Source organism: Scomber japonicus, chromosome 9 (genome assembly GCF_027409825.1).
Source record: "Scomber japonicus isolate fScoJap1 chromosome 9, fScoJap1.pri, whole genome shotgun sequence".
NCBI lineage: Eukaryota > Metazoa > Chordata > Actinopteri > Scombriformes > Scombridae > Scomber > Scomber japonicus.
Window position 1 is genome coordinate 8,061,715 of NC_070586.1, and position 21,024 is coordinate 8,082,738.

Below are 21,024 nucleotides of genomic sequence, written 5' to 3' on the forward strand. Positions count from 1 at the left end.
CACCTTATTGCTCTACATCCTTCCATTTTTCTGTCTTTCCAGTGAGTTATAGTGTTGTATTACAATGCTGCCTGCAGCCAAATCTTCTCATGAGGGATTAATAAGTATTAAAATTAAACTTATTACAATGTTACATTTTTGTTACTACATGCAACATTCCTATTTTAGAGCGCCTCATTAAAATATTTGCTCCAGGATTTGTGCATGCTTTCACCTGATAAGCATAAAGCTCTTGGAAACTTAGTAAAATGCCTTAAATCTGTTTACAATTAACCATCAGAGAGGAAATAAGAAGGTGCAGAGGTCTCACTCGACTCCTTTTTTTGAGGGAACCTTTAGGTTAGTATCTGAAATCTTCTCCTATAAATTGAAATCTAACCTGATAAATTGATTTTGATAATGCAAGATGAGCAAGGCTGCAGTATTTGTTAACTAGAAGTAACCTTATGACACAAATATATATCTTTAATACTAAGCAAATGAGTTAGATATATTAGATAATCATACATCTTGCCAACTCCTGTGACAAAGATATTTGGTTTATTTATAGATACATTTAAATAGATAAATTTGGTTTATTTATATATCTAATGAGCATTGAATCCAAGGCATATCTTGAAATAGAGTCATATTATATGGTCCTAAATATGTTAAAAGGGATATTTTTGTGGTTTTCTGTTTCCTGTACCCTGTTGTGATGTCTCATGTATATTAAAGATGGTTAAAAACTTGAGGGTAGTTTATTTTGCACAAAAATGACACACAAAAAGACAGATAATGACAGATAATATACAGTGCAGGGAGAGGCAGAAACCCCAAATGGACAAACCAAATAATTTCAACATATATATAATAATATAATAAAAAATAAAAACTGGAAAAATGAGAGTTAGTGTGTGTGTGAGTGTCCAAGTGTGTGCATGTGTATGTGAGTATAGTAATAGTAATAATCGTCCCACATTAATCCCACATTAATCCCCCACACTTTACACCGGAAGCTGGGTCTGGTTTTAAGCACCGAGTGGCTCCTCTGAATCTAATCGAGGATCTTCGCTACACGCTGCTGCGTCAGGCAGGAAAACAAACCAGCTGCTTCCTGCTCCTCCTCCTCCTCCTCCTCTTCCTCAGTCAGCTGTCACACGGTTGTTTGCAAACAGCTTTCCGTCCGCCGGGTCCATGCACTCCTCTCCTGCGTCCTCTGCGCGCCTCTAACTCCTCCTAAACAACCATGGGGGAAAACGACGACAGCGAGATCATAGAGCACCATGTCGAGGAGGAGATGGAGAAGAAGGCGAGCAGGAGTCACACCGCCTCCTCCTCCTTCCTGGAGAGTGTCACTCCGTCCGACAGGGAGGGCCACAGCGGCACCCAGTCCTCCCACAGACTGCTGGCCTACAGCGATGCGCTCATCTCCATCATAGCCACCGTCATGGTGAGACACTGAGCTCCATGTCTAAATACTGGCACCATGTAAACACAGCGCTGGTTTAGGGGGCTGTGGGGTGTGTGGGAGAGGGTAGTTTGGGCTGCAGGGTGGAGGTGTGATTAATGGGCTGCAGGATGGGGGTTAGTTTGGGCTGGAGGGTGGGGTGTGTGGTTTGGGCTGCAGGGTCAAGGGTTAGTTTGGGCTGCAGGGTCAAGGGTTAGTTTGGGCTGCAGGGTCAAGGGTTAGTTTGGGCTGCAGGGTGGAGGTGTGGTTTAGGCTGCAGGGTGGGGGTGTGGTGGTTAATGGGCTGCATGGTGGAGGGGTTAGTTTGGGCTCCAGGTTGGGGGTGTAGTTTGGGCTGCAGGGTGGGGGTGTGATGGTTAATGGTTAATGGGTGGGGTGTGTGGTTTGGGCTGCAGAGTCAAGGGTTAGTTTGGGTTGCAGGGTGGAGGTGTGGTGGTTAATAGAATGCAGGGTGGAGGGGTTAGTTTGGGCTGCAGGGTGGAGGGTGTAGTTTGGGCTGCAGGGTGGGGTTAGTTTGGGCTGCAGGGTGGAGGTGTGATTAATGGGCTGCAGGATGGGGGTTAGTTTGGGCTGCATGGTGGAGGGTTAGTTAGGGCTGCAGGGCGGAGGGTTAGTTTGGGCTGCAGGGTGGGGGGGTTAGTGTGGGCTGCAGGGTGGAAGAGTTAGTTTGGGCTGCAGGGTGGGGGTGTAGTTTGGACTGGAGGGTGGGGGTGTTAGCTTGGGCTGCAGGGTGGAGGGGTTAGTTTGGGCTGCAGGGTGGGGGTTAGTTAGGGCTGCAGGGTGGAGGGGTGGAGAATGGGCTGCAGGGTGGAGGGTAAGTTTGGGCTGCAGGGTGGGGGGTTAGTTTGGGCTGCAGGGTGAGGGGTTAGTTTGGGCTACAGGGTGGGGGGTTAGTTTGGGCTGCAGGGTGGAGGGGTTAGTTAGGGCTGCAGGGTGGAGGGGTGTAGTTTGGGCTGAAGGGTGGAGGGTTAGTTTGGGCTGAAGGGTGGAGGGTTAGTTTGGGCTGCAGGGTGGAGGGTGTTAGTTTGGGCTGCAGGGTGGGGGGTTAGTTTGGGCTGCAGGGTGAGGGGTTAGTTTGGGCTACAGGGTGGGGGGTTAGTTTGGGCTGCAGGGTGGAGGGGTTAGTTAGGGCTGCAGGGTGGAGGGGTGTAGTTTGGGCTGAAGGGTGGAGGGTTAGTTTGGGCTGAAGGGTGGAGGGTTAGTTTGGGCTGCAGGGTGGAGGGTGTTAGTTTGGGCTGCAGGGTGGAGGTTAGTTTGGGCTGCAGGGTGGGGGTGTGGAGGTGTGGTTTGGGCTGCAGGAACAATCACTCAGGTGACTGTCAGGTGTGTCATGTGAGGTCATGGGAACACCTCCAATATATCCATATACAGATCTGCATCATAGTTAATCTCCATCAGTGTTATTATTCCTATCATTCAACAAAGATAGATAGATAGATTGGTGTACAGCAGCTATAGCCACACGTGACATCATTTTATTTTTATTTTTATTTGAACAGAGACAATAAAGCGTAATTAAACATGAACCCTGTATAAAACAAGGAGAGAAGCATTACACCGGGTTTTAGAAAGTTGCTATTTTCTACCTGTAGTCCCTGAGCATAGAATCACATAGAAACATAGAAATCACATCGAAAAAACGTGTCAAAAGTGCACTGCAGCATCGAAATTATTGTTTACCTGTTTCCTTCTTCACTGTTAAGTCCGTTCTCAGTAAGTTGAATATTGGACCAGGATGGATCTGAACTAAACATGCAATTGCAGATACAAGAAGAAAAAACATATTTTTAAGTGTGATTTAAAGAATCAGAAATTATTGCTTTCATCCCTCTCAAAATGATTAATTAATGATAAAAATAGTTGCTGATTAAGTTTCTGGTAATGCACTAATGGATTAATTAACTAAATGTTGCAGGTCTGATCAAAGACAAGTAATGAAAAGTCAATTTTTTAAGTGTTTGTGCACCGGAGGCTTCAAGTTTACACAGTTTCACATTTACATACATAAACATTTAGTTGTCACATGTCACACATAACACTTTAACTTAACGTTCCTCTATCAGCAGATCAATGTGGAAATAAACTCTTCACGGTGAAGACCAAACATCCAGATGAAATATCAATAATTTATTACCGTCGTCGTACAAGAGAGTACAACGAAATTGAAATGCAGTCCTTAAATGTGCAAGAAAACATTAATAATGATAAATAATTGCGTCTAAAAGGAAAACTAAAACACACACCTCACATAAAACACTCACATTCTGCAGGTATTGCACGATTCATATGGATATTATTACACTGACTATTTAAAAAATGTTCAAGTTGTTACCGTGTTTGGCATAAAAACTGTTCTTTAATCAGAAAACAGTGAAGAGTGGAGGGAGGAGGGCTTTAAATGCAAATCATGTATTAGTTTCTTTAGATTTCTAGGACACTAAATTGAATAACAGTAAAATTGAGGGCAGAACTAAATTTGAGGATCTCGTCTTTGGCTTTAGAAAGCAGTGATTGTCATTTTTTGGATCATTTTCTATTATTTTGTTTTATTTTCTTCCGGCTATTGCTATAAAACCTCTGATAAACCAGCATGAGATGATCTCAGGGAGGTGACGAGGGCGTTAGTCATGATGATAAATTGATCCTGGACCATTAAGAGCTTTGTATGTGAGGAGAAAGGAACCTCAAATACCCCTTTTCCACCGAGCTGGTGCTGGTTCGGAGCCAGAGCCTGACTAAGCACCGGTTCTTTGCTTTTCCACCGCCAAAGCTCCAGCCTGGAGCCTCAGAACGGGAGCCAGAGCGAGCACCAACTCTTTGCTGGTCTAAAGCAAGAACCGATTATGTCAGCGGACTGGGGGCGGGGCTAACGTTTATTAGCCGGCTAGCGGGGCTAACGTTTATTATCTGACTAGTGTGGTATTTACAGAGGGTTAAACATTTGTTGATTGAAAGTACTATTTTTTATCATTTCTTTGCCAGAGTTGTCGTCGTCTTCTTCTTCTTCTTCTTCTTCGTCTTCTTCTTCTTCTTCGTTTCCGGCAGGCTAGATGCCTTGCGCCATGTTGCTGCCTCTCACTGGTGAATCATGGAAGTGCTTCAAAGGCACGCGCTGGCTACGTTATACAGTGACGTAATCGCACTGGCTCCAGCTTGGTGGAAAGGGGGTAATGGTGAAACTTACAGGAAGCAGAGACTAATGAGTTTTGATGAGCTGATGTCTCATAATGTTTTGTTTTTTTACCAGTGCATTACGGTAATCTGAGTCAGCTTGTGTCACCATTTCTCCACCAAAAACTCAGAATACAAAGATTCATTTCCTCTGCGGACTCAAGCACTTTCTTTACTTGACTGAATGATGCAGCAGCTGCTCGTTCACAGTTGGTGCAGGATGCAGCAGAAAAGGCCTCCGACTACCTCTGCAGTCCTGCTGAAGCACCACCAGCCTCTTCAATCCTTTCACAGATTCAATTTTAGATCATGTTATTTTATTTTGAATCCCTGTGTGTGTGTGTGTGTGTGTGTGTGTGTGTGTGTGTGTGTGTGTGTGTGTGTGTGTGTGTTTGTGTGTGTGTGTGTGTGTGTATGTGTGTGTATGTGTGTGTGAGTGTGAGAGAGAGAGAGTCATCTAGATCTGCTTTATGTTTCAAATCTTTTAGTTTTTACTCTTTCAATTCTGCAGCCAAACACTTTTCATCACATTTTCTACTCATGTTCTTCCTGCCTTCCTTCTTTCCTCCCTCTCTCCTTCGCTCTTTCTTTCCTCCCCCTACCTTCCTCTGTCCTTCTTTCCTTCCTTCCTCCCTTCCTCTTTTCCTTTCTCCATCCCCCTTCCTTCCTCCCTTCCTCTTTTTTTTCTCCCTCCCTCCCTCTCTCCTTCCTTCTTTCCTCCATCTTTCCTTCCTTCCTTTCCTTCCTCCCTCCTACCTTCCTTCCTTCCTCCCTCCCTTCCTCCTTTCCCTCCTTCTTCCCCCTTCCTTCTTTCCTTCCTCCATCCCCCTTCCTTCCTTCTTTCCTTTCTCCCTCCCTCCTTCCTTCCTTCTTTCCTCCATCGTTCCTTCCTCCCTCCTACCTTCCTTCCTTCCTCCCTCCCTCCCTCCCTTCCTCCTTTCCCTCCTTCTTCCCCCTTCCTTCTTTCCTTCCTCCACCCCCTTCCTTCTTTCCTTCCTCCACCCCCTTCCTTCCTTCCTTGCTTCCTTCTTTCCTCTTTCCTTCATCCATCCCCCTTCCTTCCTTCATTCCTTCCTTCCGTCCTTCCTTCTTTCCCCCCTTCCTCTTTTCCTTTCTCCCTCCCTCCACATTTTCTACTCATGTTCTTCCTTTTTAATATTAAGTTTAATTTCTCTCTGGTTTCTCCCGTAATTGTGTGTTTTATAGTTTTGTATTATCAGTGAACCTGTGAAGCATCTTCTAACTCTGCTTTCTGTGTACTTACCTTCATTTACAGATATTACCTGTCGCTCATACGAAGGTGGAAGATAACGAGGTAATTTATTGTTGCTTTGGTTCAGCACAGATTTGTTTAACATAATTCCTTCTTTCCTCCATTCTTCCTTCTTTCCTTTTCTTCCTCCCTCCTACCTTCCTTCCTCCCTCCCTTCCTCCTTTCCTTCCTCCATCCCCCTTCTTTCCTTCCTTCCTTCCTTCCTCCTTTCCTTCCTTCCTCCCTTCCTCCTTTCCTTCCTCCATCCCCCTTCCTTCCTTCCTTCCTTCCTTCCTTCCTTCCTTCCATCCTTCCATCCTTCCTTCCTTCCTCCCCCCTTCCTTCCTCCCTTCCAACCTTCCTTCCTTCCTCCTTCCCTCCTCCTACCTTCCTTCCTCCCTCCCTTCCTTCTTTCCTTCCTCCATCCCCCTTCCTTCCTCCTTCCCTCCTCCTACTTTCCTTCCTCCCTCCCTTCCTTCCTTCCTCCCTCCCTTCCTTCTTTCCTTCCTCCATCCCCCTTCCTTCCTTCCTTCCTTCCTTCCTTCCTTCCATCCTTCCTTCCCTCCTCCCCCCTTCCTTCCTCCCTTCCAACCTTCCTTCCTTCCTCCTTCCCTTCCTCCTTTCCTTCCATCTTCCCCCTTCCTTCTTTCCTTCCTCCATCCCCCTTCCTTCCTTCTTTCCGCCCTTCCTCTTTTCCTTTCTCCCTCCCTCTTTCCTTCCTTCTTTCCTGCATCCTTCCTTCTCCTTCGTCCCTCCTACCTTCCTTCTTCCCCCTTCCTCCTTTCCTTCCTCCATCCCCCTTCCTTCCTTCCTTCCTTCCTCCTTTCCTCCCTCCTACCTTCCTTCCTCCCTCCCTTCTTCCTTTCCTTCCTCCATCCCCCTTCCTTCCTTCCTTATTTTCTCCCTTCCTCTTTTCCTTTCTCCCTCCCTCCTTCCTTCCTTCTTTCCTGCGTCCTTCCTTCCTTCCTTTTCCTTCCTCCCTCCTACCTTCCTTCCTGCCTCTCCCTTCTTCCTTTCCTTCCTCCCCCCTTCCTTCCATCCAAATTTGTTTAAAATAAGAAAAAACTATATAAAATCTTCTCTACTTCCTTTTTAAAATCCTTGTTTCTCTTCATCACAGGAGCTCAGACAAAGTGTTCAAGCCCTGCTGACGACAAAGATCGGCGTTTACTTAATGACGTTTCTAATTGTGACTGTTGCGTGGGCGGCTCATATCAGGTATATATTATTATTATATCATTATTATACTAGCTAGCTGTTAATATGACAACAACACTCATCACTTATTATTTGTGTTTGTTTTCAAAGGTTATTTCAGGTGATCGTGAGGATTGATGACTGCCTCGCTCTGCTCAACCTCGTAAGTATTAATGAGCTCATTGTGATTTTAATGAGTTCTTAAATAACATCTCAGATATTTGTTTCAAAGCAGAGACAGATTGATTTGGTATGATTTTAATTTTACTTCCTTCCTCCCTCCCTCGTTTCCTTCCTTCCTTTCCTTCCTTCCTCCCTCCCTCCCTTCCTTCTTCCTACCTCCCTCCCTCCTTCTTTCCTTCCCTCTCTCTCTTCCTTCCTTCTTCTTCCCTTCCTTCTTTCCTCCCGTCCTCCCTCCCTCCTTCTTTCCTTCGCTCCTTCATTTCCTCTGTCCTTAATTCCTTCCTTCCTTCCTTCCTCCCACCTTCTCTCTTTCGTTCCTTCCTCTCTCTTTCCTCCCTCCCTCCTTCTTTCCTTCCCTCCTTCCTTTCCTCTGTCTTTCTTTCCTTCCTTCCCTCCTTTCCTTCCTCTGTCCTTCTTCCCTTCCTTCCCTCCTTTCCTTCCTCCCTCCTTTCCTCCCTCCTTCCTGTCCTTCCTCCCTCCTTCTCTCTTTTGTTCCTTCCTTCCTTCTGTCCTCCCTTCCCTCCCTCCTTCCTTCCCTCCTTCCTTCTTCCTTCCCTCCCTCTCTTCCCCCCTTCCTTCCTCCCTCCCTCCCTTCCTTCTTCATACCTTCCTCCTTCCTTCTTTCCTTCCTTCCCTCCCTCCTTCTTTCCTTCCTTCCCTCCCTCCTCCCTTCCTTCCTCCCTTCCTTCTGTCCTCCCTTCCTCCCTCCCTCCTTCTTTCCTTCCCTCCTTCCTTTCCTTCCTTCCTCTTTTCCTTCCCCCGTCTTTCCTTCCTTCATTTTAACCCAAACCATGATCTTTTCACACAAAAGCAAAATGCAAATGATTCAGAACAGAACAGGAACTGATACTAGAGTACAGTATTTACAGTATATATGATGTGTATCCTGTATGAAGAATGAATCATTATGAGGACTTGTGTTTAGTTATTTTGCTGCTCGTGAATGAAACTGTTTCCTGTGGTGAACGTTTCCTCCTTTCTAACATGAACTTCTGCTCTCGGTTCTATTTCAGGCCTGCATGATGCTGATAACCTTCCTACCGTACACAGTTAGTATGAGTCACTGCCGTCATCACTCACACTGTTTCCACAAATCACAGTTTAATTGACTGATATCATTAAATCTCTCTAACACACACACACACACACACACACAAACACCTTTTTTCTTTTCTTTTCTTCACAGTTCTCTCTGATGGCGACGTTCCCTGAACACATCCTCGGGATTTTACTGTTCTGTGGTTGTGTGATGGTGATGGGAGTCATTCAGGTTTGGATTTAAATACACTTTAACTTCCTGTTGTCCTCCCGGGTCAAACTGACCCCTGCTAATTTGACTGTCCTTTCTTCCTTCCTTCCTCCCCTCTCTTTCCTCCCCTCCCTCCCTCCTTCTCTCTTTCTCCCCCCCTTCCTTCCTCCCTTCCTCTTTTCCTTTCTCCCTCCCCCCTTCCTTCCTCCCTTCCTCTTTTCTTTTCTCCCTCCCTCCTTCCTTCCTTCTTTCCTCCATCCTTCTTTTCCTTCCTCCCTCCTACCTTCCTTCCTCCCTCCCTCCCTCCTTTCCTTCCTTCTTCCCCCTTCCTTCTTTGCTTCCTCCATCCCCCTTCCTTCCTTCCTTCCTCCCTCCCTCCTTCTCTCTTTCTTCCCCCCCCACCTTTCTCCCTTCCTTCTTTCCTCTGTCCTTCTTTCCTTCCTTCCTCCCTTCCTCTTTTCTTTTCTCCCTCCCTCCCTCCCCCCTTCCTTCCTCCGTCCCTCCTTCCTTCCTTCCTTCTTTCCTCCCTTCCTCTTTTCCTTTCTCCCTCCATCCTTCCTTCCTTCCTTCCTTTCCTTCCTCCCTCCTACCATCCTTCCTTCCTCCTACCTCCCTTCCTTTCCTTGACTCGAGGACAACAGGAGGGTTAATAAATGATCAAAACCAAAACTCCTGACCCTTTTTATCCCCCAAGGTTAATAATCTTTTACGTCTCTTCTTGTTTCTGTAGTCTCTGATCGTGTTGTACGCCTTCAGTCGTCCCTTCCTTCTGAACGAGCAGATCCAGATCTCGGAGAACCAGACGTTCTACAAACAACACATACTCAAAGTCATCATGAGGGTTCCTATCATGTGTTTATTTGCCAGCATCTTCTCCTTCATCTTCTTCCAGCTGGTAGGTTTTTCTTCAGTCTAATGTTGCTCCATGCTGCAGTAGATCATTAGAAGACTATAAATTCATCTCTTTTTGCACATTTTTGAAGGTTGTGTTCCTTTTTTAAGCAATAAGTTGTTAAAAATTAATGAAATCACTAGATTTATTTGATTTTCTGAATGTCAAACTAGTAAAAAATGATGATCACACTGCTACTTTACAATTACATTTAACCCTTACATACTATTATGTCTCATTTGACCCATGTTTTTACTTTTGAGAACTTTTTAAAAACTTTCCTTTAAGCTTCACGTGACCCAGAAATAACATAAAATGCAGCAGATCTCCCTTTAAAATCCATAAATCTACACAGAGCAGGACATTTTTATTTCATGTTTATAGTCATTATTCTGTCCCATGTGCATCTATCCATCTAAGCAGATACTAATAAAATAGACAGAGAGCAACAAACCATATGTCCAGGATGAGAAGCGTTGCTACAGTGGCATAAACTCCATCACTGAAAGCCTCCCCTCGCTCTTCATGTGACCCAGAAATAACAAAATTTTTTTTTTTTTAATATTTCCACTTTCTAAAAATGTTTTTGTGCAGCTGATACATATTTGTGTTGCCTGTTTTACTCAAAAAATTAAAAAACACCATTCAAAACTACAGTTTATTGATCATACATTGAAATCATTATGTTCTCCAGTGTTATATAACATTGGAACATTTTCTCCGTCAACTAAAGTGTAAAAACTTAATAAGGATTAATCAACAGTTTATTAATGACTGATGAGGTTATTCATGAATGATTTGAGGTTTCAAAATTATGAATAGAGACCAATTATGAGAGTAAACTGTAAAATGCCCAAATAGGAACAGCATGTGATAGTTAAAGTACACTTTCAGCTTCTCTCAGATCATCAGGCAGATTGTTCCAGCAGCTCAGAATCTAAATAATATTGTTTTTATTATCGCATCTATATGAGGTCCAGTTGTATCTGGATGTTATATATACTGTAATGCATTTGTATCATTCAGAGCTTGTATAGGCTACTTCTTAATAAACTATTTATTGGACTAGGGCCTGCACACTTTGCACACTGATTGTTGCACATTTGGCACACAGTTGCCAACTTTTCTTTCTTTGAATCTTCATCTTTTTTTCTCCAAGTGACATTTTGCTTGTTGTTTTCAGTCGTACGTGCTGTTAGCCATCGTCATCTTCCTGCCGTACATCTCCCAGAGTCTGAAGTGGTGTCGTAACAAAGCCATCGGTAAGCAGCAGCAGCTCTTCAGACATTTTATAATCACTTTAAAAACAGCTTTATGAACCGAACTCATCGAACCCTCTCCTCCCCTTCAGGTCAGGTGGAGGAGACTCCAGACTCCATGTTGTTCTACACATACCTGCCCAACGAACCCCTCACTAAAGAGCGAGTGGAGGCTTTCAGTGACGGAGTTTATGCCATCGTAGCGACGCTTCTCATCCTGGATATATGGTTTGTTGCTCTCTGTCTATTTTATTAGTATCCACTTAGATGGATAGATGCAGGGATGAAAAGATGACAGAATAATGACTAAACATGAAATAAAAATGTCCTGCTCTGGGATCTCTGCATCTTTATGTTACATATGCAGCAGGGATTGTATTTACTATATACTTTATTTAATAATAATAACAATAATCTTTATATATATAGAACACTTTCTAAAATCCACATTATAAAGAGCATCACAAGGGCAGTAATGTAAAATCATAAAATAAAACATTGAAAAAACAAACTGACAAAATAATTATTAGTATATGTATAAAGTGATTTAACCTGATGGTAATGTTTTAGTGATTAAAAAAAACTCAATGTCTCTAAAGTCACTCCATAATTAGTGTACTAAATGTACTTATATGTGCCATTTTATTTGAGTTTCCAGATTAAAGTGTTAAGTTTATTTTAATATAATGTTTAATACTCTAAAAACTTTCCACAATGGAACCAAAATTCTTGGCATGATGTTGCTGTTTAGCCTTCAGCTCGCTCCAATTATTTAACTTTTTTAAAATCTTTTTTAAAAATCTATTTCTGTCCATTATTTAATTTTGGAGAAAAAAATGACAACATGAATAGTATAGTAAAATTAGTATTATAAAATTATTTGTATATGTATAAAGTGATTTAACCTGATAATAATGTTTTAGTGATTTAAAAAAACTGAATGTCTCTAAAGTCACTCCATAATTAGTGCACTAAATGTAATTATATGTGCCATTTTATTTGAGTTTCCAGATTAAAGGGTACCGTCTCTTTCTCTAAAAACTTTCTACAATGGAACCAAAAATTCTTGGCACGATGCTGCTGTGACGGGCTGCAGGCCAAACTTTTTTATCTTTTTTAAAAATCTATTTCTATCTAATTTGGGGGGGGGGGGTGCTCTGACATTTGTTTGCACTGTGTGAACTACCTCTTTAGTGTTTCCTGTGGTCAGAGCATGTACGCTGCTTTATGCTACTTCCTGTTAACTCCTGTTATGGCTCATAGTGACGATGACTCATACGTGTCCAAATCTTAATTTACTAGTAGCTATAAAGTAAAAATAGTGCAGTAGGTTTAGTGAATAAAAGAAGTGATTAAGGACATAAGATAAATAATGGTATATGTTTTTAACCTCAGCTCTGTTACTATTACTGCTGAGATGAAGATTTCTTTTTGTTGAACTGAAACTTGTCGTCTCTCCTTTACGTGACATCATGCTCGGTATCTCATTTGGAGGTGGAAGTGAAAACAGCCTTAGGAAAGTCTAGATGTCATTGTAGCATGTTTTCTTTTGTTTATCCAAAAATCCTGTTTCTATATAATTTTTTACAGGGTAGAAGTTCCTGGCACAACCTCACCTACTTCCAAAGTGCGTTGAGAAGGAGAAAAAGTCCAAAAAAAGTCAAAGCTTGTAGTATCTTAGTATAAAAATGACTTTATTATTCAACCAATGTGTTTCAGCTTGCAAGCAGTATTTAGATAGGGTATTTAAAGGAGATTAAAGTAATTCAAAGAAAATAAAAACTCAAATAAAATCAGAAAAGGCTCAGAAAAAACTTAAAATAATATAAAATCTTAAATAAAAGTGTGTATTAGTGTGAGAAAAGTATAATTAATTATCTTTAAAACCTTCTAACCTTCCTCTTCTCATTGTTCCTACAGCGAAGACAACGTTCCCGATCCATCGGTCGTCCAGAAGCAGTTCGGCGGCAGCTTGATCGCGGCTCTGCAGTCCTACGGTCCCGAGTACCTCGCCTACTTCGGCTCCTTTGCCACCGTCGGCCTCCTCTGGTTCGTCCACCACTCACTCTTCCTCCACGTTACCAAGACGACACGCCTCATGGGCCTGCTCAACACTTTGTCTTTGGCGTTTGTTGGAGGTTTGCCGTTAGCATACCAGCTAACGCACGAATTCCCGCACAACTCCCGCAACGAACTGGAAGCCATTCAGATTAGCTGCGTCATCATTTTCTTCGCAGGCATTTTTCAGCTCACGATTTGGGTGGTCGCTCTGTATAACGAACAGGAAACCCTGCACCCGTATGTACGCTATGGCGGACGCGAACACGTGTTTATGCTAGCCAAGCTGGCGTTGTACCCCTGCGTAGCTTTGGGGACGTTTTTCCTCACGTGCATTTTGAGTAAATTTAGCGCCTCGATTTTCCACCTGATGGAAATCACGGTGCCTTTTGCTTTTCTTGTGTTGAGGCTGTTGGTGCGCGTCGGGCTAGCGTTGCTACGGCTAATTTTCTGCCCCGAAAGATCCGACCCAAAGACTGCGATAGAAGAGGAGGAGGAGGAGGCGAGAGTGCCCTTCAACCCTATCGTTACTTAGCTACGAAAGGAAAGAAGTGCCACTATATGAAATTAAGATAATCGTGAGGCTTCGCTGCAAACGCTCGGTCTCCGAAAGAGTTACTGGTTATATTCCATTTGACTCCTTCTTCTTCTTCGTCCAGCTCGTAGCTTTTGAATCAAATGGGAAGTAGGTTGCTCTCTTTAAACCCGTTTCAGATCTTGAGACGTAATCAGTAAACGAAGGATTTGGATGTTGAACAAGTTGAAAGTGAAGTTGAGGTGTATAAAACGAGGTAAAGGACGAGAAGCTATCGACACTTGACAGCCAAAGTTCATTTCATTTTATACTTAAATGCTGATTTTGATTAGTATAAGCCATCAGAAATCATTGAGCGGACTTGGATGTAGATTATCTCAAAGCACACAAATGCTTATTATTTTAATTTTAAGCCTCTAAATCAGGGGTGTTGAACTCATTTCAGCTCCACATGCAGCCCAATTTCATCTTAAAGGGGGGCAGACAAGATAAAACCTTTGCATTATAACCTATAAATGATATATAATTTATATTATACATATTATAACTTTACTATAATAAACCATATAGGAGTATAATGGTAAGAAATATGATAAAATGTGTCCAAACCAGGCGGCGAGTTCCAGTCCTCTGAAATGAGGCCAACGCGGAAGTAACTCAGACCTGCATTCTATCAAAAGGCCACCAGGGGGCGACCGACTCTATACAAGTCAATGGAGAATTCAACCAACTTCTCACTTGATTTCTAACCTCAGTAAACGTTTTCAAAATGTGTTTATGGTCTCAATCGCTAGTTTAAAGCCTTCTTCAATGCAGTATGATGTTCATTTGGGACATTTTGGCCTCCTTGATTTTATATGTGACGATAAAGCAGGGTATGCATTAGGGCGTGGCTACGTCCTGATTGACAGGTTGATTGACCAATGTCCTCGAGATCCAGCCCTCGCAACCATAGCAACCTCCCCGCTCCGCCCATGGCCCCGCCACATGCCCATATAAGTAGAATCTGTGTTTTTATTTTTCCCAGCATGCACCTGAAATTTTCAAGATGGCGCTTGCCTAGATTCGAAACTATTGGCTTCCGAGCAGCAGTCCACAAACCAATGGGTGACGTCACGGATGTTACGTCCATTTCTTTTATACAGTCTATGTTCCAAGCTTCGACTGTGAAAATAAGTGAGACAAGAGGCGTATTGTTGTGGAAAAATTGGAATTAGATCTATTTTTTTAATACTTTGCTAAATTATCCAGTGGACCAGATTAGAGCTGGTTCTGTAGTAGTAGTATTAGTACTTGGTCACATGTGATTAAAAGCTCCTTTGTGTTAGATTTACATTGCTTTATAACTTTACAGATTATTCAGTTTACCCTGAGAATAGGAGGAAGAGCGAAGGTGGGGAAAAAAACAGGTTTTATAATTGCGGTTTAATTTCTGTGCCAAGTACAGATGTGAAACAGGTCGAAGAGGAAGGAGAAAAAAAAAGAAGTCCGTCCAGATGACATGTTTTTAATTTAGCTCAAGGTGGATTTCGTGAGCATGTTCAGACACATTCATTTACACAAGTTCAACAAGAGAGAGATGATTACTATAACCCTCTACTGTTGTTTTCTCCTCAAACTCCTTTCCTTACTCCTTCCCTCCTCACTCCTTTCCTTCGTTTCTGCCTTCCTTACTCCTTTCCTTCCTTCTTTCCTTCCTCCCTCCTCACTCCTTTCCTTCCTTTCTGCCTTCCTTCTTTCCTTCCCTCCTTCATTCCTTCTTTCCTTTCTCCTTCATTCCTTCCCTCCTTCCTTCCTTCCTCCTTCTGTCCTTACTCCTTTCCTTCCTCCTTCCCTCCTTACTCCTTTCCTTCCTCCCTCCCTCCTCACTCCTTTCCTTCCTTCCTGCCTTCCTTCCTCCTTCCCTCCTTACTCCTTTCCTTCCTTCGACCTTTCCTTCCTTCCTCCCTCCTTCACTCCTTTCCTTCCTTCCTCCCTCCCTCCTTCCCTCCTTTTTCTTTCTTTCCTTCCTTCTTCCTTCCTTCCTTTCTTTCTTGACCTGAGGACAACAGAAGGGTTATGGTATTTTTCACGTTTGCCCCCCCTCCCCTTCTCTTCCTCCACTCCTGACTATAAAAGATGAATTGCTTGTAAATAACCAGTCTGGGTTTCAGTCTGGTAGCGTTTGGCACTTTAGACGTACGGGTTCGTCCATAATACTTCAAATTGCACTACTGTGTGTGTGTGTGTAATCCCCGCTGGAAGCTAATCTCAATGTTATAAACACTCTATAATCCTGTAATCTATACTATCATCTTTCAACAGGAAACCAGTGTTCTTGAATGCATCATTTAGTTATTTATAGTTTCAGTTTTACTTGATTGAAGTTTGTCTTGAAAATTCAGATTATATTTGTGTTATTCTGAGTTGTTTTTATTTAAAAAGAAAGAAGTGTTTTACTTTTTGCCCAGAAGGGGTCACTGTTGTTTCTGTTAAATACTCCTCAGCTACTGAAAGCCTCTTTTTTATCACTGCTTATAATGTTGGAAATGTACAGTAATGTGTTTTAATACTGATTTGAAAAAGGGACTCAAATCTGAGATGCACTTTAATGGAGAACAGAATAATGTGTCAGTGAGTTTAATGAAGGATTATTACTCATTTTATATGTTTTTGGTATTTTAATGTTGTAATTGTTGGGTTTTTGGTTTATTTAAGATAACTTCCTGCTGCAAACTGCATTAAGAACAGAGGATTGTTTAATTTTTATGGGAATTCACATCTTGATCTGTAATCAGCGATTTCTGTGGTGTTATGTGAGGAAAATCTTAAAGACACACACTTAAATATAACATTATAAAGCAAATGTTTAGCTTAATATAAACTGTAAAACTTGTCATAAACTGCCACTCAGAAATCAGCTGTTTTTACATTTTCCTTCCTCTATCGTCATCATCCGTCCTCCAACCATGACGATGCGTTCAATGACTGCTCCGCTTATCTAAATGTTCCCCTCTGATCGGTCTCTGTTCTCAATGCCTAAATATCTGACTGTAATGGCGACATAACTGCAAAACTCTGCATCTGCTCTTTCTCACTGTGCTAAAAATCAAGATTGTTGTTTTTTGTTTGTTTTTTTATGTCACAAAGTGTCGAGCTTGGTTTTGTGAATAAATCTGAAGTTGCTCCTTTGATGCGAAAGTGAATCCTTCATGTTGTCATGATAGAAAAAAAGGACATACAAACATAATAAATGAACCAAATAAGACATTTTTAACCCTCCTGGGAAGAAGAACAAAGGTAGGAGGAAGGAAGGGAAAAAGGAAGGAGGGAGGGAGGGAGAGAAAGAAGGAAGGTAGGAGGGAGGGAGGGAAAGGAAAAGAGGGAGGACAGGAAAGAAGGGGGGAAGGAAGGAAGGAGGAAAAGTGGATGGAGGAAACAAGGAATGGAGGAAAGAGAGGAAGGAAGGAAGGAGGGAGGGAGGAAGGAAGGAAGGAGGGAGGGAGGACAGAGGAAAGAAGGAGGGATGGAGGAAAGAAAGGAAGGAAGGTAGGAGAGAGGGAGGAAAAAAGGAAGGAGGGAGGGAGGAAAGAGGGAAGGAGGGAGGGAAGAAAGGTGGATGGAGGAAAGAGGAAGGAAAGAAGGAAAGTGGGAGGGAGGGGAAGGAGGGAGGGAGAGGAAGGACAGAGGAAAGAAGGAAGGAAGGAGGGAAGGAAGGAAGAAAGGTGGATGGAGGAAACAAGGAAGGGAGGAAAGAAAGGAGGAAGGAAGGGAAGAAAGGTGGATGGAGGAAGGAAAGAAGGAAGGGAGGAAAGAAGGAACAGTCAAAACAGACAATTTGACCCGGAAGAACGACACACAAAGGTTAAAGAAAAAAAAGAACTTTATTCACCTCCATACAGTAAACAGCTTCCCTATAATAGATATCAATGTATGGTTAATACATTTACTCTGTGTTGCCCCTAACAACGTACTTCCTCAATATATAAATTTTATGCAATTTAATCTTATCCACTCCAAAAAAAAGCTATAGATTTTTTATTTATTTATTAGAAAACATTTTTTTTCCGCTCAAAAGCAAAAATCAAAACAACATATACACAAAAAAATGATAAATTAAAAAGACAAGCAACCAAACATCTGTAGTGCATCATCATTACCTGACATCTGAGCTACCGACCGTCTCTGTCCTATTATCGAGTACCGCAAAGTGTTTCACCTTCATAACTTTATGAAATGAAAATATAAATTAGTTCACACACGGACAACTTAAACTTCTAAGTTGAACTAAAAAAAAAAAGAAATCAGTTGAGTTTGGAGTTTGGAGTATGCCACCAGAATAATTATAAAGTAATAAAAAGTCATTATATTTGATTGATGGTGTTCATTATATCTATCAGTAAGAAGTTATATATTAGGATCATTAAATGTGCCGATTCAAGTTCAGTGATGAAAAATTAATGAGCTACTGAAAAGACTTGTTCAGCATCTTTCAATATTATTTAATTTTATGTTATATTTTATAATTTAATATTAATAAAGTCAGATTGTTTGATGTTAAACCAACAGAGAAGTGACAGGAAGTCCTTTTTTGGACCAAGAAAATTGAAATATGAGATGAATTACAACAGAAAGACATTAAAAAACCTCATTCATTATTTAAAATTAAAATTAAATTACAAGTCGGCACATTAAATGATCATTTTTATAACTTTTTACTAGTACAATTTTGACCAGGATCATGTAATGTATCATATAATTTACTAGCACTGTCACTTTTATAAGTACTGTTTGAAAGATTGGAAAAAAAAAGGACGATGCCTTATACTGGGATGTTTCTCACGCCTTGTTGTCCACATTAGGACGAGTCAGTTGTTTTCTTGTAGGCACAACTAATAAAACTAAAGTCTCTGTGAATGAATGGAGATAAAACAACTCTACAGTGAAGTTTAGGTTTAAGTCTGTTATGAAATGAATCATGTCTTAACCCTCCTGTTGTCCTCAAGTTAAGGAAGAAAGGGACGAAGAAGGAAGGAAAGGAGAGAGGGAGGGAGGAAGGAAGGAAGAAGGAAGGAAGAAGGAAGGAAGGTAGGAGGGAGGAAAGGAAGGAAGGTAGGAGGGAGGGAGGAAGGATGGATGGAAGGGAGGAAGAAGGAAGTAAAGGAGGGAGGGAGGAAGGAAAGAAGGAAGGGAGGAATGAAGGAAAGGAGGGAGGAAGGAAGGACAGGGGAAAGAAGGAAGGAAGGTAGGAGGGAGGGAGGAAGGAAAAGAGGATGGGAGGAAGAAAGGAAGGACAGACGGAAGGCGTCTTTAAATAAAATGCATTATTATTATTATTATTAATGAATGAAGCTAAATTAACTCTACAGTGCAGTTTAGGATTAAGTGTGTTTAAATGAAATTAGTTTAAAGTGACTGATCATATTTACCAAATTAGAAACGTCTTATTCAAAGTGGCATACTCCAGACTTCATATTTAAAAGTCTAAATAATAATAATAATAATAATAATAATAATAATAATCCAAATAATCTGACAATCAGCTGTTTGTGTTGATTCTTGTTTCCCATTTTTTGGTCAGATTGCTTTAAAATTTGAAGACTGTCCAGATTTATCTAAACGCTGTCTGTCGTCTCCTTCACTATGTTAAACGCTGGAAACAGAAAAAGCCTGTAAAAGCAGCAGTGTGTGTGTGTGTGTGTGTGTGTGTGTGTGTGTGTGTGTGTGTGTGTGTGTGTGTGTGTGTGTGTGTTCTGCCAGAGAGAGAGAGAGAGAAAGAAAGAAAGAGAGGATTTAGTTATACAGTACAATACAGCTGGTCCCCAAAAAAAAAAAAAATCCACCCAACAATGCCCCCCCTCCCCCCTCCTCTATTCACTTTAAAACAAGGGGGGAGGAGAAATACACTAAAATGCACTTCTATGGAGGAAAATGTGAACATAACAAAAAAAAGAAACCGGACAAATAAATTAAAACATCCTGTCTAACAAAGTGAAAGGAAGTTAACAGAATACAAGTGACACACATTGCATGGGCCACAAATGCAAATGTTAGTACTCCAAGTTTAAAAAAAACCCCAGGTCCAAACTCTCCTCTCCTTGTTTTTTTTTAATTTATTTTTATTTTTTTGGATTATCAGGACAAAGAGAGGATATTTTGGACCTGAGCTTTCCCTCCTTGGAGCCTTTTTTCCCCAATATAATAGAAGGAAATCAGTGTAAATCAGACAGTGCTTTGGTAAACATTTCTTTCTTTCTTTCTAAAAAAACAAAAAAAACCAAAAAAAAACAACTCTGGATTCAATCAAGAGAATCTCATCGGCCTCCTCTTGTAACTTTACGACGCACGCTCCGATTCAACACGTGATCCAATCAGAGATGCGTGAGTTAAATTATGTCATACACTGAAATCTCATCCATATTTCTAAAAAAGGAAACTTGCACAAGATAAAAATATTGCTTTTAAAAAAAAACAAAATAAAACCTGCCCAGAATATCTGATTTTTTTTAATATATATATATATACTTAAAGATATCTGCATATACAGCTCATACTGTATATACACACATAATACAGTATATAGTGTCCATATATACTCTAATCTTATATCATCATTGCAGCAATGTGCAGTGATAATCATTATATTGCAAAACTACATTCAAAAAAATAATCATAAAACAGTGATTTAATGCGTAAGACGACTCTAAAATAGCATTTTTTTAAATTTTAAAAATAGTTTGACAAATGGTGAGTTCAAGGACGTGGGATTTTTCGGAGTGGTCTGCTCGGGTCTAACCTGCCCCTCCCCCCACTCCCGCCACTCCCCTACTCCCACAGCTACAGTGCAACTAAAATAATCATTGGTTAAACTGGATGAAGGAAGCACAGTCTCTTTTTAAATAGCTTAACATTTTTAAGGGGAAATACTTTTATTTGCTTTCTTTCTAAGAGTTTGATGAAAAGATGAATATCAATCTCATGTCTGTGGATGGAGTAAAATGGAGCTAAAGCTAAGAGGTGATTAGCTTAACTTAGCTTAGCATAGCAACGAGAACCAGCTAGTCAAAATGTTGTGCCTCTATAACTCTCTAGTTATCTCATTTGTTTGATTCAAATAAAAACAGAAATTTAATACAACTATTTGTGGTTTCACAGAGAGTTACGTGATGTTACGATTTAATTAAATCAGTCCAACTTTTATGGGCTTTAAAACACCCAAAAGCACAAGTTTGACACTGAGTAGAGCATGTTCATAATTACCACAAAAGAAATCAGGTGAGCTTTGACTTTGCGAGCTTAAGTTCAACTAAACATGAACTTTTAACCCCATATATATTTATCGCCAAAACCGACAGGATGCAGAAGTTTTGGCGGGAAAAATTTAACCGTAGAGAAAAAAGCTAAATTATATCACTGAAAATGTAAAGCATCACATAAAGTACAGTAGAAATAAGGTGAACTTTGATTTTCCAGCTTAAGTTCAACAAAATATGAACTTTTAACCCCATATATGCTAATCTCAAAAACCGACGTTTTAGCGGGAAATTTTTTATGATTGAGATGAATGGAAAAAAAGCTCAATTATATTGCTGAAAGTCTCAAGCATCACATAAAGTACAGAAGAAATCAGCTGAGCTTTGATTTTCAAGCAGGTTTTGTAGCGAAAGCTCAACAAAACATGAACTTTTGACCACATATATGCTAATCACCAAAACCGATAAGATTCAGGTATCGAGAGCATGCAGAAGTTTTGGCGGGAAAAATGTTACTGTAGAGATGAATGGAGAAAAAGCTCCTTT

The 21,024-nt window shown here is 41.2% G+C and overlaps 1 protein-coding gene across 1 annotated transcript; it reads left to right on the forward strand.

The window, feature by feature from the left end:
* Window positions 1–1,196: 1,196 nt before the first annotated feature.
* Window positions 1,197–13,295, forward strand: tmem175 (transmembrane protein 175). Its single transcript, XM_053324946.1, has 10 exons — window positions 1,197–1,432; window positions 5,898–5,936; window positions 6,994–7,091; window positions 7,182–7,233; window positions 8,267–8,302; window positions 8,440–8,523; window positions 9,233–9,397; window positions 10,578–10,656; window positions 10,746–10,881; window positions 12,574–13,295. Exons 1-10 carry the CDS (start codon window positions 1,229–1,231, stop codon window positions 13,244–13,246), a joined length of 1,566 nt encoding a protein of 521 aa, XP_053180921.1. The 5' UTR covers window positions 1,197–1,228; the 3' UTR covers window positions 13,247–13,295.
* The last annotated feature ends 7,729 nt before the right edge of the window (window positions 13,296–21,024 follow it).

Coding starts and splice junctions, on each gene's coding strand:
- tmem175 (XM_053324946.1), top strand. CDS start 1,229: ATGGGGGAAAACGACGACAGCGAGATCATAGAGCACCATGTCGAGGAG. Junction 8,524..9,232: donor TGGTGATGGGAGTCATTCAG/GTTTGGATTTAA, acceptor TTGTTTCTGTAG/TCTCTGATCGTGTTGTACGC. Junction 10,657..10,745: donor GTGTCGTAACAAAGCCATCG/GTAAGCAGCAGC, acceptor CCTCCCCTTCAG/GTCAGGTGGAGGAGACTCCA.